This window comes from Schistocerca gregaria, chromosome X (genome assembly GCF_023897955.1).
Source record: "Schistocerca gregaria isolate iqSchGreg1 chromosome X, iqSchGreg1.2, whole genome shotgun sequence".
Classification (NCBI taxonomy): domain Eukaryota; kingdom Metazoa; phylum Arthropoda; class Insecta; order Orthoptera; family Acrididae; genus Schistocerca; species Schistocerca gregaria.
This window is the reverse complement of record NC_064931.1, coordinates 750926574-750951539: the sequence shown is the minus strand read 5'-3', so window position 1 is coordinate 750951539 and position 24966 is coordinate 750926574. Positions and strand designations below refer to the sequence as shown.

The following is a 24966-nucleotide window of genomic DNA, read 5'->3' as shown; positions in this document are numbered from 1 at the left end:
CATGAGACATCATGAAGCTCCCCAAATCTCAACACCTAGGCCTAGGTATAGTTTGAGCTCCATAATACCTTATGGGCATTGACGTTATCCAGCAGGAGAAGTGGGTGGAGGAGTTGTTCTACAAAGCCTATAAGAGCCTCAGAGTCTATCACATCTTGTGAGGGTAAATACATTGAGCAGACAGTGATGAACTTCAATGTCTGCTGTTTTTAGGTAAGTAATCAAGGAAAGAGCAGAGAAGTGGTGTGCATTATTGACAAACACAGCAACCCCTCCATTGGCTTTTTCCCCAGTCGGGTCATACTTGAGTTGGAGGGTGGAGGTTCAGCCATGGGGCAAGATGGCTGCCCCAGACAGACTTCACATTCTATTGGCTTTGAAGCAGAAGCAGCAGAACTGTCATCAGGTCAAATGACATCTACCAGATTCTGCCTTTGGAGGTGCTGGGAGCTCTGCAACTGTGGGTTTACCTCATGTTCTTGGGGAGTGAGAGTGTGGGGGGTACTATGGGTTCTGAAACAACTGTAGTTTCTACATTTACATCTACATCCATACTCCGCAAGCCACCTGTGTGGCGGAGGGTACCCTGAGTACCTCTATCGGTTCTCCCTTCTATTCCAGTCTCGTATTGTTCGTGGAAAGAAGGATTGTCGGTATGGCTCTGTGTGGGCTCTAATCTCTCTGATTTTATCCTCATGGTCTCTTGGAGATATACGTAGGAGGGAGCAATATACTGCTTGACTCTTCGGTGAAGGTATGTTCTTGAAACTTTAACAAAAGCCCGTACCAAGCTACTGAGCATCTCTCCTGCAGAGTCTTCCACTGGAGTTTATCTATCATCTTCGTAACGCTTTCGCAATTACTAAAAGATCCGGTAACAAAGCGCGCTGGTCTCCGTTGGATCTTCTCTATCTCTTCTATCAACCCTATCTGGTACGGTTCCCACACTGCTGAGCAGTATTCAAGCAGTGGGCGAACAAGCGTACTGTAACTTACTTCCTTTTTGATACGTGCACCTGCAAATGCAGGTAGTAGTGCTGACACTAGCAACCTCCATTTGTGTAAAAGCATTGCTGTCAGAACAGGCTTTTTCAAGGCTGAAGTAAAAGATGTAGTGCATGTGGGATGCTTCTTGGCCTTGGAGATCTTGGCCTCACCAAACATGATGTGTTTCACTGTTTCAATCTCCTGCATCTTCCTTTCTTTAGGAAAGGGTGACCCTGGTGCAATTTAAATCCTGTCAAGGACATGAACAAAGGACACCTTTGCGGGTGCCTCACCACATTTTTCGTTAAGTGGCCTCTCCATTACATCCCACAGTTATGTGCCCAAAGAGCTGGTATTTAAAACTGTGCAATGGGATGGGGACTATGTTTGCACACTTAGGCAAATGAAACCTGCCTTGATATGCTCTGGGAGTTTTGTGCTATTGAAGATAACCAAGAAGGGGTTAAGATTTTACCGGATCCCCATCCACCCATTTCATGACATTCTGCACATTGGCGATACCTCGTTCAGCCCACTTACCTTTCAATTCCTCTTTGAAAATGTCAAGCAGATCTCTATATAACACAACACCTTTGCTGGAGTTCAAGATGTTGTGGATCTTCATTTCTGTGGCATATTCCCCAAAGCATTTAGCTTCTTGGAGATTCGTTGCTTTTAGGGAACTACACATTTCAACCAACAGTGTTCCATTTTGCAATTGCCTGACTGATTTGAAAGTGTCAGCATTGCCCTCCAAACCTTTCTGAATCTACAGATATGAAACTTTCTCGAAGCTGCCCTCTATCATTTTAACAATAAAAAACACATTCTGCCCAGCAGCATGCACTCTGCTACAATAAACTGAAGGAGTCTGAATAATTCCTGAGCCAAGAGGACTGTCTACACATGCCCTATTGTTAGACTGGGTGTTGGTATCTACCAGGAGCACACCCATTTGGTTGGGAGGAGGAGGAGAAAATTTTGAGGGTTCCATTTCGGTCGCACGAGCAGCTACTGCCTAGGTGCAACTGAGGTGCAGCAGTTTTCCCAGTGGCTGCATTGTAAGGTGGAAAATTGTAGGCCTCCTCTCAATAGGTCAGGCGTGCACTACAGACAGTGTGTTGCAGGGTACGTTGTGTAGAGAAATAATCGTTAAGAAAAAAATTTGGTGTGTTGCACCATTTCTGGGTTAATTAGCATTGAAGTTAACCACTGAGGCTGTTGCACACGTAAATTCAAGTATCCTACCAAATACAATTATTATCAGTTGTTCTCATAGTGTAGATAATAATATACAAGGCTGCTCAGCCTTTGGCTCAGGTTCAGTACTTACAACAGTCCCATGTCCAAGTTTTTTTTATTGCTATCTTGTTTGCTTTGAGGAAACCAAATGAAGAACATGTTTGGAGAGACAGTCTCTGGTGGGCTCTTGAATTTACACGCAAAATGGCCTGATTGGCTAACTACAATCCTAATTAACTCAGAAACGATGCAACATATAAAATTTTTTTCTTAGAAATTATTTCTCAGCACAACCAACCCTGCAACACCCTTACAAGAGATCCAGGCTGTTTCTGACAACCATATATAGGTTATAGGTCAGAGAGGCTAGCAAAGTCTTATAGAAAAGTGGGAAATACTGGCAAGTTCTTTGTATATTTGACTGAAATAAGATCATATAGCCTCTCGAACCATGAAGTTTCATTTCATTTCCTCTTCCTCTTCTGGGTATTTCACTTTTTTGTCAGACTGATATGACAATGAACATGACAGATGACTCAATATGTTTTTCCTTTGCAGATGGCAAAAGTGTTACTGTGCAAGATGTGGAATGTAATATAAATGAATGTTGCAGGTTAATGCTCAGCTGCGACAAAACACAATGCATACAGTTTCTAAAATGGAACTGTGGCAAAAGTGAAATTTTATTGTCCTAAGGTGGTCAAATAGGCAGTGAAGTTGGCCATTCTAAATTCTTAGGGCTGAGTATTGATGGAAGGCTTTCTTGGAAGGAGAAACCATTGGAGGCAGCTCAGTCAGGTCCTAGTCTTCATTTGCGACACACCAGAAAACTAGTAAGTTACATTATTTAGCTTTTTCTGTGTGTTTCTATAGTTTAATTCTTACATTAGTAGTAGTAGGAAGGATAGGATGTACACATACTGTATGCAGACAAGGTAAGAGCTGGCCCCAGTTTGCGAACAGCTGAAAACGCAATGCACGTTGCTGCGTTGAGATGGCCGCAGAGAATCTGGCGCATCACATGGGACACCTCACATGTAGCTTGTTTCTCCAGGGGAATCTGCTACCAAGGCATTTTACAACATACCCACCGAGGGGCAGTCACTCTTACTGCAGAGTGGCAGGTTCTAACACATTCATGTCACTGCTCCAATGTTAGGTGCATTACAGAGCCCCTTAGGGGAATAACTTCCAGGGCTGCAAAGAAATCTAATGTGCCTTTGTTATGTCTCCTGAGTGGCCTCATCTGAGATGTGGAGGAAGTCCTGCCTGCAGCTCTCCAGGATGCAGGATGCAGTCATCTGCAAGTTGTGGCTCATGTTGGCACCAATGATGCCTGTCACTTGGGTTCTGAGGCTATCCTCAGCTTGTGCGGGTGGCTGGTGGCAGTGGTGAAGGCTGCTGATCTTGCTCTCAGAGAGCAAGCAGAGCTCACAATCTGCAGTGTCATACCCACATTTGGTTTGGATCCTGGGATCCTTTGATAAGGAGCTAAGTGGAGAATCTCAACCAGAGGCTCCATTGTTTCTGTGAAGGTCTTGGCTGCAGATTTTGAGACCTGTGTTGTAGGGTGGAGAATTGTAGGACTCCCCTTGATAGATCAGGTGTGCATTACACACAGGAAGTTGCTACTCAGGTGCTAGTGGAAAGCACATGGTCAATAATATAAGGTCCTCTCATGAGGATTCGCCAGTCAATATGCAAAGAGTAAAATCAGATTGTGTACGAAGTAAAAACACTTCAACTGTCAAAATTTTAACTGTAAATTGCTGAAACATTTGTAGTAAAATTCCTGAAGCTACAGACCCCCGGAAACGATGTTGCACACAAATTATTCTCGGAAACAAGAGCTGAATGAAACTTAGGGTAGATAGCTCTGAAATATTTAATGAGGCACGGAATGTATATTGAAAGAGTTCACTGCAGTCAACAGAGTTATTGTCTATCAAGGTCAAAACTGGGCCTGAGTGGAAGTTATCTGAACACAAGTATCCAGCCTATGTCAACTTAAGTTAACCATCAGGTGTTTTTACTGGCCACCTGATACCACCATAATAGTTGGAGAATCATTCACAGAGAGTTTATCCTTAGCAGTGCGGAAGTACCCCAATTATCCAGTATTAGTTGGAGCAGATTTAATCCTGCCAAGTATTGGCTGAAATGTCTATGGATTCATTGCAGGTAGTAGGGACAGACAGTCTTGTGAAACAATTCTGAACACATCTTCCAAAAACTGTCTTACACAGCTACTTCGACAAACCACATGCAGTGGAAATATTTAGACTTTATAGCTATAAACAGGCCTGAACTTATCAACGGTGTCATCATATATACAAGGATTGGTAATCATGATAATAATCATCATAATGACGATGGTTACCGAAGTTAACAAATCCATCAAGAAGACTAGGAGAGTACTTATGCCTGAAAGAGCAGATAAGCAGTTGTTAGCATCATGCTTACACAATGAATGGACATCACTTAGTTTCAATATGATGGACATGGAGGAACTATGGGCAAAGTTACAGCTGACTGAAAATCACACTCTGGAGAAGCAGGAGCTGACTAAGTGGATTAAGGACAGAAATGAACCTCTGCAATTTCATTATAAAATTCAGAAAATGCTGAGGAATCAAAGATCATTGCACTCTAAATTCAAAAGAGAACATGGAAATGAAAGAAAGAAAATTAGTAGTTAACATCTTGACAATGAGGTCATTAGAGACAGAGAACAAGTTCAGATTAAAGAAGGATGGGGAAGGAAATCGACACACCATTTCAAAGGAATCATCCCAGCATTTACCTTAAGCAATTTACGGAAATCATGAAGAAATTAAATCATGATGATCAGACAGGGATTTCAACAGTCATCCTCCTGAACGTGAGTCCAGTGTGCTAACCACCGTGCTACCGTGCTCGGTGAACATAGAAATGTCAACAGGCAAAAGTTAGTAAAAACTCACATGTCTATAAAAAAATCGATGAGCAAAGCATACAATCGTTTCATCTGTCATATGTTAGCGAAAGATCTTGCTTAGAAATGATGAAAATTCTAGTCCTACATTGTAAGGGGTAGTCAAATGAAAATGAGATAGCTGGGAAGAAAGTATATAAACTGTTCTTATTTCAAAAGTAATTGTCATAACTGTTAATTCACGTATCCCACTGTGAGAGAAGATGCTCAATGCTTTCATGAAAAAATGGTGGTGGTTGCCTACCAAAACCACAATTGTACCCATGTGTGCACCACTGCATCGAAAGTGCATTTATGGCCATGTAGACCTTTCTTCAGGGCTTGAAGAATATGGAAATCTCATGGGGGGAGATCAGGACCATATGGAGGATGTGCAAGGGCTTCCCGGCAAAACCTCTGCAGTGCAGTCGGAGCAACCTTGGCAACATGTTTCAAGTTGCTTATTCACATAAAGTGGAGTGATTATGTGAGGACTTCTGATGTAATAATGGAGACAGATTTTGCATATGTTAGGACCCTCCTTCTGAAAAGCTAGCTTAGCACGGGGCATGTAGAAGCTAAAAAGCACCAGGAAGAAGGTTGGGAGAAAGGGTGTTCTGAATGTGTAACATGAGTCACCCAGTAACCACACAGGTAGCCATGCATGTTAAAAGCACTGCTTCCAGGACAGGGAGGTGTGTCAGCCCTGGATTCAATCTGTCCGGCATTTTAATGATGAGGGTCGGTGTGCCAGCCTGTCTGGATATAGTTTTTAGGTAGTTTCCCACAGCCCCCTAGGTGAACAATTCCTCCCTCAGTTACATGATTTGCAAACATTTAGAAAATTTTTGCTCCTTTTACTTCAATAACACTACACATAGACAGTTGGTGCAACGTTCCATCCCAGTGGTAGTGGGGTGACAACAGGAAAGGCATCCGGACACTTCTTGAATAAACCCTGCCAAATTCATTCATAACCAGGTAGACCCTGCACCGATGTGGGGGGAAGGCACACAAAGGAGAAGAGAAGAACATGAGTCCCAGTAAGGAGGACAGTATACAGCTTTAAAAACTTGCCCAACCAAATCTAAGTTAAGGCACTGGTACACCAGTAAGGAGAAAATAAGATGTGGAAAGTCATTAAACAGGAAAATAAGCTGTATTAAAAATGAAATAACTTCTCACAGCCCTATAGAGATTCTTAAACACAGACTGTTCTGAAAATTTGTGCTTGTGAATTTTTAATAGCTACGACTATACCTGTAAAATTTATAACGAAAAACATATGGCACTTGCAATACACGACTGATGCATGAATAGGTCACTACCTAACTATTATTAACTGTATGCAGACCACACTTTTATTATAAATCTTAAAAGTATTGTTATAGCTATTAAAAACTCACAAGCACAGATTTTCAGGACTATTTGTATAGGGTTAGGAATCTGTATGGGGCTATTTAAAAACATGTTATATTAAAAATTTATTTTTATTTAAATAATTATTTTCTGCCTTTTTATTCTTGTGCTTATGAAATTTTGCAATGAATTCTAGACATTTTCATGACATTATACATTTTATTTACACACACACACACACACACACACACACTAGCTTTCCACCTGCAGGTTTGCATATGTCACATACCGCCTCGAATGCATTTTGATACTCCTACCACAACAAGCTGGTCCTGCATGATAGCCAAGGTGTCGCACGGTAGCTGAGACATCAGACATTACCAACCTTAATCACACATTTCTCCTCCCCACTATCTCTATCCCTTCCAAACAGACTGACAAGAAAGAAAGGTAGTACTGCACTGTCATCCAGTTCTGAGCTATGTTCAAAATTTCAAGTCTCTAGCTCATTGGGAAGTTACTTTGAAATCGACTGCAAAATTTTTACCAAACAGACAGACAGACAGGCAGGCAGACAGAAAGACAGACAAGAAAGTGATCTTATAAAGAAATGTTAAAATAGGACTGAGCAACAGCACATTTATTGTTAAAATTTAAATGACATTCTAACAATATGTCAGCACCCGTTCTAAGACAAAAAACTGATTAATCAGTCATGAATGAGCTAATGCTAAGAGTAGGGTAAATATTGTGCAATAGTTGCAGCAGACAGACACAGCCAGGGATTTCACTGACCACCGAGTTACTTGTCCCTGCTTGGCTGACTGCTTTTGTGCTAAACCTCATTTTGCCATTTGGTCTCAACTAATGATGTGCATGCAATAGAACAAAGTAATAAGGAAGATATGAAGTTGGCTTTTCTAAGTTAGAATACATTTTTGTTGAAAATATATATGGACTCATATTTGAAATAATGTTAATTCATTATATGAGCCACTGAAAAGAATGGTTTTTCCCAAATACATCCACACAAAAAGAATGTATCTTGTAAGCTTGTGCATCTCCGAGCCACTGAAAAGAATGGTTTTTCCCAAATACATCCACACAAAAAGAATGTATCTTGTAAGCTTGTGTATCTCCAAAAGTGACAGACATGATAACTGTTAAGATAAGTGTCTCACTAATTATGAAATTTACATCTATTTCTTTTCTTCAGGATTTTATGTAGATCTCTGGTGAAATCATTGTTTTCATGGTGGAATGATCATGAATATACTATCATTTCTTCTCTTGCCTGTCTTACAAAAACGTGTGCTAAGGAATTTAACTTTTTTAAAAATTGCATTTTACCCTTGTGGTATTCAAACATTTGAAACATGAAACCCTTCTAATCACCGTTCCCCAATTATAAAGTCAAAGAAGAGGCTTCAGCCCTGATCACATAACTCGTGCATTTATTATGTGACTGAAGCTGCTTTAATACAACCCAAGATCATGCAGAATTGAGTACATGCAGAATTAAGCAGACCATAAATAAAAATATAAACATATACTGCCATGTACTTATGCATACGTAATACAAAAAGAAACTGACCTGTCCAAGCTGCTGCGAGTCCAGGGTGAGGGCACTATCGCTGCTTTTTTTGGCCTCCATATAAGAAGGTGCCGGGAGAGAAAGTGGGCGAAACACAAAACTACTGTTGCCATTACCATTAATATTACTTTGATAATGACTACAAGGAATAGGCAGTGACAAGGTTTGGGGCACAGGACTACACTGGCGCTGAAAAAATAAAAGACATGAAAGAAGAAAATGAAACCAATAAAGCTACATTGATAGAGGCATGCAACTTTTAAAGTGTAAAATATGACACATGCACTACATCCACATCCCATATAAGTCTACTTCTGCATAGAAAAGGATGTAGATTGGAGAGAATTAATTGACTTAGTGTTGCCTTGTTGTCTGATTACAAGGCAGTGCAATGTCAGTGCATAACACTAACATGACACAAAGGAAATGAGACTCTTCATATTACCAAGTAACTAATTACTGATGTGTATTTAGTGCAGAAATCTTTTTTTGCTGTGTCCTTATGCTGAGATAAGTTTCACCAAAGTTAATCACTGTAGTGGCAGTCAACAAGAAGTTTACTACAGATACGTTCTTCCACTCTGTAGGAAACTGTTGTGTAGGACGTCTGACTGAACAGGGATTGTTTCTGAAAATTTATATGCATGCCAAATACGTTCAGTTAAAGGCAGTCACCTTAAAAGTGGGACCCAATTGAGTCCACACATCTGTATTCCTCCTACCTCTGCTCCATACATTTCTTCACTTTATATCACACAAGGTTGGACAGGAGTGCTGCCATTTTCACCTTTCAATGTAATGTAAGAACATTTGTGCTGTAAACTGCTCATCCACTGCCACAGAGTTAACTAATTTTGATGAAACATTTCAGAGCTCAAGGACACCATAAAGCAGCTGCATACTAATATATTGTGAGAAACACCCTACTTTGTGTACATGTGATGTGACCTCTTCGAAGAGTCAAAATAATTTTGACTATGAAATTTATAAAACTGCTGTTTAAACAAATTCAAATTAAAAATAAATCTCATTCCAAAGCTAAGTCATCTACTAACTACTGGTTGCATATATGGCTACCTTAGGTCAAATTTACAGAACAAGCAAGTAAAACAAAAACAACAGCTACTGAAAAATATTAAAATTTGGGTAAAATTGTTTTCAAGTCTGCCTGAAAGGAATCAACATGCTGTTTCATAATGATTTTCTATTATATACAAGATGCTGTACAAATAACCACGTGACAACAACTAGAATTTATATATTCCATAACCAAGTATCTGTCCCTGCATGCTCCAATATTGACAATGCTTCCTATTTACTTGGTGCTCTAAATAATTTATGATGCTCTTCCTAACTCACCTCTGTTTTCTCCAGTATTGGGGAATACAGTGTAGGTGGTGGTGGTGCTTCCTTTTTCCTCTTCAAAGAAGCATGCTGTGTTTCAAGTGGAAGTGTGCTGGAATTATTTGGAATGGACAGTGCTGGATGCTGCATGCTGCCACCAAGTGAACCTATAATTAATGGGGCCATGAAGTAATTAAATCAATGCCATAATATCAGATTATTCAATTAATTCAAAAACTACAATTCACAAAGGTAGAACGACTGAACCCCAGCATAAAAAATAAATACTATCAACTATAAAAGCTGAAATTTCAGTGAACCACATAAAAAACAGAGCACAAATGGGAACTTTGTGACTGAAAGTATCACCATCACCACCACTATCACCATTTTGTATTCAAGATTCTGGTTTTTACTGTTATAAAAAGGAAACAAAGGTAAGACTATGTCTCGCCTATGATCCGGTCATTAGAGATGGAACACTAGCTAATTTGGGGAAGAACAGAAATGGCCAAACCCTAATTAAAGAAACAATCCACCAGATTTGTCATCCTTTTTAGTACAATTAGAATTTATGGCATCACAGAGGAATTTGTGAAAATGGTTCAAGTTACATGTTTAACAGAAATCAAAGGGGTCAATCTGAAACAATGTAGACATTAAGCTATCAGCCCTTATGTGACTGGGAACTAGATATACTATCTGATGAAAAGTAACCAGACACTGCTATGTAATGTGGAATTGACCACTAGATGTCACGAGGCAAATCTACCAGTATAAAATGAGGCAAAGAATATTGTGTTTTCAGCAGAGAAGCAATAACAACAGAATGGATCAGTCAGGAGAGTTCAGTGACTTTGGATGTGGTCTAGTCATTAGATGTCACCTGAGCAACAGATCAGTCAGGGACATTTCAACTCTTCTAAGGCTGCCTAGTAGACCATTGGTGAGATGATTGTGTAGAGGGGATGTAAAGGAATAACAACAGCCACACAAAGACCAGGCAGAACTCGCGTACGGACAGACAGGGACTGTCAAGTATTGCCGAGATTTGTAGAAAATCGCAAGAAATCAGGGGAAGGAATCACTCATGAGTTCCTAAGTGCTACCAGTGGTCCAGCTAGCACAATGACAGTGCATAGAGAGTTAAAAATAATTGGGTACAATGGTCAAGCAAATCCTTACAAACCCCACATTTCTGTAGTCACTGCTAAGCGAAGCTACACGTGGTGTAGAGAGCGATGCCACTGGACAGTGTATGACTGGAAATGAGTGACTTGGAGCAATTACTCACAGTACAGCCTGCAACAACCCAGTTTGGCTATGATGAATGCCTGGAGAATGTTAGCTGCCATCATGTTTAGAGCGAACAGTGAAGAATGGAGGAGGTGGTGTTACAGTATGGGGGTTTCTCTCATTGTTATGGTGCAATCCTCTTATTGCATCAACAATAAACACTAAATTTAGCAGGACATGAACACATTTTACAGCATTGTGAACTGTGTGCAATAGAGGAACAGTTCCAAAGTGATGACTGATTGTACCTGTGTGACAATATACCTTGTCATAAAGCAGCATCTGTGAAGCAATGGTCTGTGGATAATAACATTCCTGAAATGAACTAGCCTATCCACAGTCCCGACCTGAACCCAGTGGAACACCTTTAGGATGAATTAGTTATCAACTACGCTCCAGATTCCTGCCTGCAACATCACCACTTTAATTGGTTTCGAATCTTGCGGAAGAATAGGTTACCATTCCTCCAAGAGGTATTCTGACACTTCATTGAAACTGTGTGCCCAGCAGATTTCTAAGGAAGATTAGGGTTTAATGTCACATTGAGAACAAGGATCACTGGGGATGGAACACAATCTAGGAGTGTTTTTGAGGATTGAGAAGGAAATTGACTTTGCCCTTTCAAAGGAACCATCCCAGTGTTTGCCAAGAGCGATTCAGGGAAATCAGGATGGTCAGACTCATATTTGAACAGTTGTCCTCCCAAATGAGAGTCCAGTGTGCTAAACACTGCACCACCTCACTCAGTAGCAGAGTTCAAGCTATCATACAGGTGAAGGATGGACACATCCAATATTAGCGTCCACTAATATGTGTCCAGATACTTTTCATCAGATAGCATATACACACATAAAAAATTGTTTTGCATCACCCCAGTTCCCAGAACTCCTGAAGACAGATGTTCACAGTGGATATTGTATTGCAGACACAGGCCCTTTGACTGTTCAGAGATGTCACTAAACCCACCCAAAGATGTAAACAACCATGCATGAGCAGCACCTATTAGACGGAAGGGGTCCAACAGCCGATCAGTTGCAGTGACTCCACCAGGAAGGAGGAACACGGCTCGTGTTGTCTGTAGTTCAACCATGCCTAGACAGTCAATACTGTGGTTCAATCGTGTCCGCATTGTTACTTTGTGCCACAAAGGACTCTCAACAACAGAAGTGTTCAGGCGTTTCGGAGTGAAACAAAGCGATGTTGTTTGGACATGGAGGAGATACAGAGGGACAGGAACTGCTGATGACATACCTCGTTGAGGCCGCCCAAGGGCTACTACTGCAGTGAATGACAACTACTTACAGATTATGGCTCGGAGGAACCCTGACAGCAACACCACCATGTTGAATAATGCTTTTCGTGCACCCACAGGACGTCGTGTTGTTACTCAAACTGTGTGCAATAGACTGCATGATGCGCAACTTCACTCATGACGTCCATGGCGAGGTCCATCTTTGCAATCACGACACCATGCAGTGTGGTACAGATAGGCCCAACAACATGCCGAATGGACTGCTCAGGATTGGCATCACATTCCAATGAGTGTTGCATATACCTTCAACCAGGCAATCATCGGAAACTTATTTGCAGGCAAACCAATCAGTCTGAACGCCTTAGACACAATGTCCAGTGAGTGCAGCAAGGTGGAGGTTCCCTGATGTTTTGGAGTGGGATTATGGGGGGCCGACGTACATACTGGTGGCCCATGGAAGGTGCTGTAATGGCTGTATGATACGTGAATGCCATCTTACAACCGTCAGTACAACCATATAGGCAGCATATTGGCAAGACATTTGTCTTCATGGGTGACAATTTGTACCTCCATCTTGAACATCTTGTGAATGACATCCTTCAGGATAATGACATCGCTCGACTTGAGTGGCCAGCACCTTCTCCAGACATGAACCCTATCAAACATGCCTGGGATAGATTGAAATGGGCTGTTTATTGACAACATGACCCACCAACCACTCTGAAGGATCTACACCATATTGCTATTGAGGAGTGGGACAATCTGGACCAACAGTGCATTGATGAATTTGTGAATAGTATGCCACGACAAATACAGGCATGCATCAGTCCAAGAGGATGTGCTACTGGGTATTAGAGGTACCGGTGTGTAGAGCAATCTGGACCCCCACCTCTGAAGGTCTCGCTGTGTGGTGGTACAACATGCAATGTGTGATTTTCATGAGCAATAAAAAGGGCAGAAATGATGTTTATGTTGATCTCTATTCCAATATCCTGTACAGGTTCCAGAACTCTTGGAACCGAGGTGATGGAAAACCTTTTTTGATGTGTGTATATGGTGTCTCACAAGGTTCCATCTTCAGGCCTCACATTTCCTTGTATATATTGATGATCCTTTCTCCACCTGTGACAATACCAGACATTAAGCTATTTTAGATAGCACGTTATCTGAACATTGAGATAAACAGCAAATTAAGTATGACTTTAGGAAGAATTGTTGATGAAACCTTTATGGAGACTGATAAAAGATTTCTAGTAATTGAACTGTCATTCCACTTTGAAAAATCTCACAAACGCAGGTCAGAACCTGAGAAAGGTTTCCACAAAACATATGTATAAAAACGGATGGCATAAAGATAGAAGAGGTTAACAATATACATTCTTGGGATAGTGACTTGATAATAATTTCACTTAGGAGTAGCACAGAACAGAACTGCTCAAACACCTAAACAAATGCGTATCTGTGGAGTGAAAGTCATCAGACAGACATGATGTATTAAAATAAAGAAGCATGCATGGTTTGCTTACATTCATTCAGCAAAAACATACTGTGTAATATTTTGGGTCAACCATCAAGCCAAGCTAAATTTTTCTCAAACCTAAAGCGTCTAGTATGAATTATTTGTGATTGTATAGCACATACCTCCTTCAAACTAACAACTCTGAGGAATCATCATTACCAGAAAGAGTACATTAAGATTAAAAACACTTACTTTGACCCAAAAAGATGTCCATTACTCATGAATCCACATTTTCAGTAACTTGCTAGTAACCATGAAGATTTTAGCAACTTATAAAGTACAATTAAGAGTAATGTAAGAGTTTTATTGCTTCCCAATAAAAACAATTTAGTACATTTATGTTTTAATGTTTGTGATAAGTTTCATACTAATTTGCAACCAAAAATGTGTTTGAATGTGTTTTACTTTTTCCACATCATTGATAACCATTTCATAAGATTTTGCAAGGGAATATTAGCAAATCAGATGTTCTTCTTTTCTTGTAAATATGTATGCCCCCATGAACCATGGACCTTGCCGTTGGTGGGGACGCTTGCATGCCTCAGCGATACAGATGGCCGTACCATAGGTGCAACCACAACGGAGGGGATCTGTTGAGAGGCCAGACAAACGTGTGGTTCCTGAAGAGGGGCAGCAGCCTTTTCAGTAGTTGCAGGGGCAACAGTCTGGATGATTGACTGATCTGGCCTTGCAAAACTAACCAAAACGGCCTTGCTGTGCTGGTACTGCGAACAGCTGAAAGCAAGGGGAAACTACAGCCGTAATTTTTCCTGAAGGCATGCAGCTTTACTGTATGGTTGAATGATGATGGTGTCCTCTTGGGTAAAATATTCCAGAGGTAAAATAGTTCCCCATTCAGATCTCCAGGCGGGGACTACTCAAGAGGACGTCTTTATCTGAAGATCGGAGCTTGGAATGTCAGATCTCTTAATCGGGCAGGAAGGTTAGAATATTTAAAAAGGGAAATGGATAGGTTGAAGTTAGATATAGTGGGAATTAGTGAAGTTCGGTGGCAGGAGGAACAAGACTTTTGGTCACGTGAATACAGGGTTATAAATACAAAATCAAATAGGGGTAGTGCAGGATCAGGTTTAATAATGAATAAAAAAAATAGGAGTATGGTAAGCTACTACCAACAGCATAGTGAACACATTATTGTGGCCAAGATAGACACGAAGCCCATGTCTACTACAGTAGTACAAGTTTATTTGCCAACTAGCTCTGCAGATGATGAAGAAATTGATGAAATGTATGATGAGATAAAAGAAATTATTCAGGTAGTGAAGGGAGACGAAAATTTAATAGTCATGGGTGACTGGAATTCGAGAGTAGGAAAAGGGAGAGTAGGATACATAGTGGGTGAATATGGATTGGGGGAGAGAAATGAAAGAGGAAGCCGTCTGGTAGAATTTTGCATAGAGCATAACTCAATCATAGCTAACACTTCATTCAAGAATCATAAAAGAAGGTTGTATACATGGAAGAATCCTGGAGATACTAGAAGGTATCAGATAGATTATATAATGGTAAAACAGAGATTTAGGAAGCAGATTTTAAATTGTAAGACATTTCCAGGGGCAGATGTGGACTCTGACCACAATCTATTGGTTATGAACTGTAGATTAAAACTGAAGAATTTGCAAAAAGGTGGGAATTTAGGGAGATGGGACCTGGATAAACTGACCTAACCAGAGGTTGTACAAAGTTTCAGGGAGAGCATAAGGGAACAATTGACAGGAATGGGGGAAATGAATACAGCAGAAGAGGAATGGGTAGCTGTGAGGGATGAAGTAGTGAAGGCAGTAGAGGATCAAGTAGGTAAAAAGACGAGGGCTAGTAGAAATCCTTGGGTAACAGAAGAAATATTGAATTTAATTGATGAAAGGAGAAAATATAAAAACACAGTAAATGAAGCAGGCAAAAAGGAATACAAACATCTCAAAAATGAGATCGACAGGAAGTGCAAAATGGCTAAGCAGGGATGGCTAGAGGACAAATCTAAGGATGTAGAGGATTATCTCACTAGGGGTAAGATAGATACTGCCTACAGGAAAATTAAAGAGACCTTCGGAGAAAAGAGAGCCACTTGTATGAATATCAAGAGTGTTGGTGGAAACCCAGTTCTAAGCTAAGAAGGGAAAGCAGAAAGATGGAAGGAGTATATAGAGGGTCTATACAAGGGCGATGTACTTGAGGACAATATTATGGAAATGGAAGAGGATGTAGACGAAGATGAAATGGGAGATATGATACTGCGTGAAGAGTTTGACCGGACACTGAAAGACCTGAGTCGAAACAAGGCCCCGGGAGTAGACAACATTCCATTGGAACTACTGACGGCCTTGGGAGAGCCAGTCCTTGCAAAACTCTACCATCTGGTGAGTAAGATGTGTGAGACAGGAGAAATACCCTCAGACTTCAAGAAGAATATAATAATTCCAATCCCAAAGAAAGCAGGTGTTGACAGATGTGAAAATTACCAAAATATCAGTTTAATAAGTCACAGCTGCAAAATACTAACGTGAATTCTTTACAAACGAATGGAAAAACTGGTAGAAGTCAATCTCGGCGAAGATCAGTTTGGAGTCCGCAGAAATCTTGGAACACGTGAGGCAATACTGACCCTACGACTTACCTTAGAAAATAGATTAAAGAAAGACAAACCTACATTTCTAGCATTTGTAGACTTAGAGAAAGCTTTTGACAATGTTGACTGGAATACTCTCTTTCAAATTCTAAAGGTGGCAGGGGTAAAATACAGGGAGCGAAAGGCTATTTACAATTTGTACAGAAACCAGATGGCAGTTATAAGAGTTGAGGGGCATGAAAGGGAAGCAGCGGTTGGGAAGGGAGTGAGACAGGGTTGTAGCCTCTCTCTGATGTTATTCAATCTGTATATTGAGCAAGCAGTACAGGAAACAAAAGAAAAATTCAGATTAGGTATTAAAGTCCATGGAGAAGAAATAAAAACGTTGAGGTTCGCCGATGACATTGTGATTCTGTCAGAGGCAGCAAAGGACTTGGAAGAGCAGTTGAATGGAATGAACAGTGTCTTGAAAGGAAGATATAAGATGAACATCAACAAAAGCAAAACGAGGATAATGGAATGTAGTCGAATTAAGTCGCGTGATGCTGAGGGAATTAGATTAGGAAATGAGACACTTAAAGTAGTAAAGGAGTTTTGCTATTTGGGGAGCAAAATAACTGATGATGGTCGAAGTAGAGAGGATATAAAATGTAGACTGGCAATGGCAAGGAAAGCGTTTCTGAAGAGGAAAAATTTGTTAACATCGAGTATAGATTTAAGTGTCAGGAAGTTGTTTCTGAAAGTATTTGTATGGAGTGTAGCCATGTATGGAAGTGAAACATGGACAATAAATAGCTTAGACAAGAAGAGAATGGAAGCTTTTGAAATGTGGTGCTACCAAAGAATGCTGAACATTAGATGGGTAGATCACATAACTAAGGAGGAGGTATTGAATAGAATTGGGGAGAAGAGGAGTTTGTGGCACAACTTGACAAGAAGAAGGGACTGGTTGGAAGGACATATTCTGAGGCATCAAGGGATCACAAATTTAGCATTGGAGGGCAGCGTGGAGGGTAAAAATCATAGAGGGAGACCAAGAGATGAATAAACTAAGCAGATTCAGAAGGATGTAGGTTGCAGTAAGTACTGGGAGATGAAGAAGCTTGCACAGGATAGGGTAGCATGGAGAGCTGCATCAAACCAGTATCAGGACTGATAACAACAACAACAACAACATGTATTGTTTATTTTTGTTTTCTGTCATGTTCCACCTCCCTGAGGGTCTTCTCACTGAACGTCCACAGAACATACAATGTATCTAAATCTAACAATCCAACCGCGAATTCAGAGCTTTTACCAGTGATCCACCTAAAACTCAAGTGTACTACGAAGAACTCTCCTGCAACAAATCTAGATATCAGATCACTGGTGGCGGGACTGGGAAGGGGAAAAGGGGTGTAGCATACCACGGGTGACAAGATCATTGTTCTTGGAGTTCAGGTCTGGTAAAATGCTTTATTTAATTGAATGTGCTCTGCACAAAACAGACCTCCTGATCAGTCAACTGCCCTGTTGAGTTTTGTTGTAGTTCATCTTATTAATGGCCATGTGACCAAAATTGCAATACTGGCATGTACAAATAAATAATTTTACAGTCAAAAGATGATCATGATGTCATTTACAAAATACTGTGCTACTGTTATTAGTTTAATAGCTCTTGTGTTTCCCTCCATACAATATATTGCCTTGAAATTTAACTGTATATTCTGGTATCCAATAGCAATCATTATAAATAGAGCTCTACATATTACTACTTGTACACATGCAAACCGAAATTTCACGTCCCACTAGAAAAGTCAATTCTGATGAATAAATTTTTAAGGATTTGTAAGATTAAAAATCTGCTCAGAATCCATAAATTTTTAAGAATTTGTCAGATTAAAAATCTGCTCAGACCCCATTAAGTACCTGGAATATATTAATTTACTCAGCTTTTCCATCATGATTGTAACTACTTTAATCCATGCTCTGAAATGAAACACATATTACACAAAATCCTCCCCTCATTTCCTGGAGTAGGTTGTATGACCTAACCTCTATGAACTCTATGTCAGAGCAGCGGTCAAACCTACATAAATGTGCCATGCTTGCTCATGAGAAATACAGCTCCAAGAAACAATTCAAAGCTGCAACCAGTACCCACTCCCCTCATTTCCTTCCAAAGTGAATGAAACAAATGGTGGCAGGTTAAATCTTCAAGTAGATGTGTCAAACTGACACAAGCAAATCAAAGACATCCAGGCTACAGTGCCAGTCTAGTACAAATGTTCAACCCAGTGAGTATTCTTCAATCTCATACCCTATGACAATCCTTGGTTTCCTTTAGTCTTCAGTTCATACTATAACACCTTACTCAATCATGCATCCATACACTACTGCACCAATGTCAAGGCATGCACAGTCACAATCATAAAAAGGAGTCATTTGTGGAGGTGCTAATGATATTTATCTACATCACATACAATCTATAAACACTTTCAAGTGCCATTGTACTGTTGTACTGTGCTGTTAGTTGTCCTGTTTATTGTTTGTGAATACAGTCTTCACACAAAGTATATAATTAAGACCATAGAATCATTTCCAACGATACAACAACAAAAAAGAGGATTTACTGAATAGTTCTATATTCCTGGATCATCTCTCCATTGACTGCACTATGTTGATAAAAACTTAGTAGTAGGTTTTTAAATTCCCTTAATCTCTTCCTTGAAAACGACCCAGGTAACTAAAAAATCTGAACCAATCAAGGCTAACTCACACAAGTGTCTCATATGTATTCTCCAAGGCAGGTGCACAGCAATTTCTCAGAATTGTGTCAACAAAAGTAAGGTTTCTATTGCAATCCCTACAGCTGATGTACAGAGGTTGGACAAAACTATGGAAACACCAAAACACAACACATTACCATGTCTAATATAGAGTAGGAAACCCACTGGCATTTAAAATAACTCCAAGCCATTTTAAAATAAAAGTTAAAGCAATTACAGTCCTCGGACACAGAAATTAAGACCTAATTTTGTGACCGAGAGCTGTAATTGCTTAACTTTAATTTGTAAACGGTCGCTGACTACACAGACATATTTAAAACTTTAACATCCTGAAATAGATAAATACAGATCCCGCATGATTTTCAAGGTAGTCTTAAACCATTCTTCCTGCAAAATATAAGCAAGTACAGGTAACAATGATGAGGGTGGAGAGCAATCACACACACTTCTCTTCTCTCCAAAGCATATCACAAAGGCTCCATGACACTGAGAACTGGTGACTGTGGTGGCCAGAGGAGATGCAGCAGTTCATCCTCATGGTCACAAAGCCAGTCCTGGACAGTGCGAGCTGTGTGAACAGGAGCCCTGTCTTGGAACACTGCATCACCATCAGCGAATAAACACTGTACCATAGGATGGGCCTGATCCGCCAGAATGTTCACATAATCCTTGGCAGTATGTGATGCAGACTAACCATGAGGCCCATGGAAAACCATGATATGGTTGCCCAAATTGTCATCCAAACTATAATAGCCTTATGCTTTGCAATAGACTGATTAAAAAGGGCCTGCAAGAAGAAAAGAAGATTACAGTTCAGACTGCCATCAACAACGAAGACATTAGAGTGAAGTACATACTCAGATCTGACAAGGGTCTTGAAGGAAAATACCTAGTCTTCCCATAGGAACCACTCAGGAATTTGATTTTCAAATCAGGATAGCAAGATGAAGATCTGACCCCTCACTTCTCCCAAATGTGAGTCCAGTATACTAACAACTGTGCCACCTTGCTAGATAAAAGTGATTACGAGGGTCGCACCAACAAATAAGTTTCCTTATTTTATTTCTTTGAAAAATAAGCTGTGCCCATGATATGTAATGGCAGGCGAGATCAACTGGTATGTGTTGACAATGCTCACACCAGTTTACAATGCATACAGCAGTATCTTGCCAGTATTCTGCCAGCTTGCATGGAGTTACCACTAAAAAGCGAGTCCGCTTGTGATTTGCACTCTGTCATTCATTTTATCGCATTGAAATTATGCACTGTTGATATCCATTGAGAGTTAACCTCTGTCTATTGGCAAGGCCGTATGAGTGTTCAAATCATTCATCACTGGCGTCTACATTTTGTGGAAGGGAATGAAGATGTGTACAGCGAACAGCGCACAGGGGGGCCCATTTCAGCCCTGTGATGATGGCATTATTGCAATTTATAATATTATGGAGAAAGATTGTCACAATAACCACTGACAACATCCTAATGCAGCTACTTTCTGAAGTTGCAATTGGAGACCCATCCACTGTAAAGATCCTGACAGGCCATTTTCATTACCGCAAAGTCTGTGCAAAATGGGTGCCATGTTTGCCAAGTGATGTCCACAACCAGCAACAGATGGATTCGGACAGAATATTTCTGGAAATGGATCACGGAGAGAGAGATCTACTCTTCAAATGACTTTCCACTGGGTATGAGACCTAGATCCATCATTTGACTTCTGGGGTAAAACTTCAGGGCATGGTGTGTAAGAAACCTGGCAAGAATGCCCCAAAATAGGCAAAGGTCACACTTTCAGAAGAAAAAATTATAGCAATCATTTTTTGGGCCTATCAGGGAGTTTTGCTCATTCACCATCTGCCTCACAAACACCACAATGAATGCAGAAAGGTACTGTAATGTCTTAAGAAATCTGCAAGCTGCCATCAAAAGAAAATGTTTTGGACTTTTGTATCGTAAAGTTCTCTTCCTTCATGACACTGCTCGACCTCATACATCTTGAAAGATTGAACTAGGAAGGGTTCCCACATTCTCCATATTCACCAGATCTTGCCCCATGTGTTTTTCACATGTTCCCCTAGCTCTAAGGTCACCCTGGAGGTTGCACCGATGTTTAAGTTCCATAAACAGTGATCAACTTGTTAAAAGCACAGGACCTGACCGGGTACTATACTGGTTTGGAAAAACTTGTGTCATGTTACCAAAAATGTTTGGAAAAACATGATGACTTTGTAGAAAACTATAAATAAAATTATTTCAATATGATAAACTGGCAGCAGCCTTTTCAGCAGTTACAGGGGCAACAATGTGGATGACTGACTTATGTGGCCTTACAACATCAACCAAAATGTCCTTGCTGTGATGAAATTGCAAATGGCTCAGAGCATGGCAAAACTACAGCTGTTGTTTTTCCCAAGAGCGTGCAGCTCTACTGTATGGTTAAATGATGATGGCATCCTCTGAGATAAAATATTACAGAGGTAAAACAGACCCCCATCTGATCTACAAGTGGGGGCTAGTCAGGAGGATCTCGTCATCAGGAGAAACAAAACTTGTTCTACAGGTCGGAGTGTGGAATGTTAATTCCCTTAATTGGGAAGGCAGGTTAGAAATTTTAAAAAGGTAAATGGATAGGTTGAAGGGTTCCTAAAACACTGGCTGATACAGATTTTGGTACAGGAGCTACGAGACATTTGTGTTGCAGATACAACAAATTTAAAGTAGGAATTAAAGAGTTCAAAGAGAAGAAATAAAAACTTTGCTATATGCTGATGACATTGCAATTCTGTCAGAGACAGCAAAGGACTTGGAAGAGTAGTTGAACAGAATGGATAGTGTCCTGAAAAAGAGTATCCAAAATGAACATCAACAAAAGCAAAACAAGGGTGATGGAATGTAGTCAAATTAAATCAGGCAGTTGTGGGTGATTTAGGTAGGCAGATGAGATACTAAACATGGCCGAGTTTTGCTATTTGGGCACTAAAATAACTGATGATGGCTGAAGTAGAGAGGATGTAAAATACAGATTGGTACAGGCAAGAAAAGCATTTTTGAAGAAGGAAAATTTGTTATCCAATATAGATTTAAGCATTATTAAGTCTTTTGTCTGGATCAATGCGGAATATTAGATAGGTAGGTTGCATAACTAATGAGGAGTTACTGTATCAAAATGAGGAGAAATTTGTGGCACAACTTGACTAAAAGAAAGGATCAGTTTACAGGACACATTCTGAAACATCAAGAGATCATCAATTTAGTTTTGGAAATTGGTGTAGGGGGAAAAAACCATAGAAGGAGATGAAGAGATGATTACAGTAAGCAGATTCAGAAGAACATAGGTTGCAGTGGTTATTCGTAGATGAAGATTCTTGCACAGAATACAGTACCATGAAGAGCTGCATCAAATGAGTCTTTGGACTGAAGATCACGAAAACAACAAATTGTGCACATTGATTTTTATAAAATGGGCAAACCTACTTATTGTATGTCCCACATTGATACACGTTTCAAATTCACAAAAGAATTTTACATTCAGCACAATTACTGAAGATTACCTGGTAAAGTTTTTTTTAAGTTCTGATTGTGGAAATCAATTAAGGCTTTGCAAATATCTGTTCTTATAAACATATAAGTTGCTATCAATTTTAGTCTACCAGGCCCTCCACATTCTCACTAGGCATAGGCTAGTGGAGACTGAGGTAAGGATTACACAATCAAAGGATGTATTGCAAGGACAATTCCTATGGAAGTACCTGATAGAAACTGGTATTACGCAGGGAGAGGGTGGATTCATATGGCATGAGCTGTGAAGCAGCCACTGAGATTGAGCTTGTTATGCTCAGTAGCATGTACTGCCACAGTGTGGTCAACTACTCTTGGACTCTTAGCCACAGTTTGGCATGGCCATTTATTTGGACAGACAGTTGGTTGCTGGTCATGCTCACATAAAAAGCTGTGCAGAAGTTACAGTACAGCTGACTGCTTTTGCAGGTGGCCTTGTCTCTGATAGGATGAGCTTCAACTATGGCTAGTCCTTAGCGCACATACACACTTCTACCTCTGTCTCCATGTTCCCCACATTACTGATTCCACACTCACGACTCTCTTCCTATTTTATACATTTGATGATAAAACCTTAAGACTTTTTAATTTGCTGGTTGGCATTTACCCACTGAGCCTCTGCAGAGCCAAGCAACATGGAAATGTAAAATTCAACAGTATGATTGGAGTAATCTGTAACATACCACAATGGGATGTTTTATATACTATCATTTTATTACACAAGTCATACCATTGTGTCTTTAGCACATTGGCAGCCACAAAAAGATTTTCTTGTTGTACACACGTTTTAATATGACCACAATTAAATACAACACTTTACCTTCAGAACTATGAAATTGAAGATGGTATGTGTACCATTAGTTCTGCAACAGCCAATCACACCACAACTGTAATGGTATTTTTGTGGTCAGATGAGATAAGAAAGGATATTAACATGTAGCAAATACTTTGTAACAAGTATTTGGCCCAACAGTACCAAATGTTTATGGTTTAAATTTACATCATAACTTTACAAACTTATTTTGGTGAGTTTTCTGTTCCAACATACCATAAGAACATATAATTTTTCTGCAACACAAATGTCTCATATCTCCTGTACCAAAATCTGTATCAGCCAGTGTTTTAGGAACCCTACTGTTAGTGCTGTCTGGCCAAAATCACGAAATACCATTGGCTGACTACTTCACTGTACCTGTTGAATGCCATTTCCTTCAGTACTAAATTCTTCATTACACATTGTTAAATTCATGGATTCATAAACATTGAATGTCAGCACAGCTCTGGAAATGGAATGTTCTATCTATGTGGCACTCATTATCATACATCATCTGAAGTCCTTCAATCTGTGTTGACCAAAGAATAAAATTACTGACTTGTGCACTACATCAGACACTTCACTCTGCTCCTAGACATACTCTGTATCCCATTTGAGCTACTTCTTTTTAATAACTCAGTTGACTGAAAAGTTGCTTATTTTTAAAGCCAGTGTCCTGTCTGATCCTGTTAGTTACCATTTTTACCATGGACTTTTCATTTTTTCTTCCATTCATATGTTTTTAATCTCAGCATTTTAACAAAAGACATATTTCTGTTACTTGCCTGACACAGATCCAATGATTGCTCCACCACTACCCCTTGAATGGCATGTCTGTTGTTGCTGATGTTGTTGAAGACTTGCTGCAGTCAATGCTGGAGTACTAATTAAGTTTGTGTTGTAATATCCACCACCATCTCCACAGTCATTATTTCGAAAATCTGTAGGGACAATAAGGCATTATGGTAGACTCTATATAGCAAAATATTTATATTAAGATCACATAAAATTTTGATGTGCAACTTTTCTCTCTCAACATACATGTTACAGTTACTTCAAAGGGAACAGAAAAATAAAGCAAGTATTCTAAATTGATTTTGTGAGTATTAAAAGTAGTAAGTGATAAAATCCTGATCTATAAAGACCCATACTGCACAGTACAATATAGGTTAAAACTGACAAAGTTTGTCAGAAAGCACAGTACCTCCATGAAATTTTGACCTTATCCTGAGCTGATTCTGAGCTGAGAGAAATTGGCTGTAATTTTCTCTGTGACTTTCTTCTTCATCCAGGTAATTGCTATCATCAAGGTACTCTTGTGAGCTAGAATCCTCTTGATTAGACATGCCTTCATCATCAGCAAATTCATCACTGTCATCTTCACCTCTTCCTGTTGAATGGTCTTCATCATCTGAGTGCAGTGAATCAGCCTCTTCATTCAGAGGATCACCAAACCTGTAGCAACCTGAAATTTTGGAAAAAATCTTTCAGCACAGATTTCTTGACATGGTTTTAAAGAGAAAATCAAGCATAAAGTACATTCAAAGTAGGGGTGGTTCCATTTGTAACCCAACATCCAGAAATTCCTGTTTGTGGAAAATATATCCGTAAAACTTGTTTCTGAACAATAAATTTAAATGAAGAAACAAGCTTCTTTGTGCAATTCAGTGATTACTGTCCAATTAAAATTATT

The 24966-nt window shown here is 39.8% G+C and overlaps 1 protein-coding gene across 4 annotated transcripts in view; it reads right to left on the bottom strand.

The window, feature by feature from the left end:
* LOC126299431 (rho GTPase-activating protein 39) overlaps positions 1–24966 on the bottom strand; it is a 319731-nt gene that overhangs the window by 72085 nt on the left and 222680 nt on the right. For 2 of the 4 annotated variants that reach the window (XM_049991330.1, XM_049991332.1), the window contains 4 exons: positions 24478–24738; positions 24059–24214; positions 9495–9646; positions 8136–8324 (listed from right to left, as the gene is read on the bottom strand). In XM_049991330.1, coding sequence (XP_049847287.1) covers positions 8136–8324; positions 9495–9646; positions 24059–24214; positions 24478–24738 — 758 coding nt within the window. The remainder of the gene's footprint in view (positions 1–8135; positions 8325–9494; positions 9647–24058; positions 24215–24477; positions 24739–24966) is intronic. The other 2 variants (XM_049991331.1, XM_049991333.1) reach the window with 1 other exon arrangement.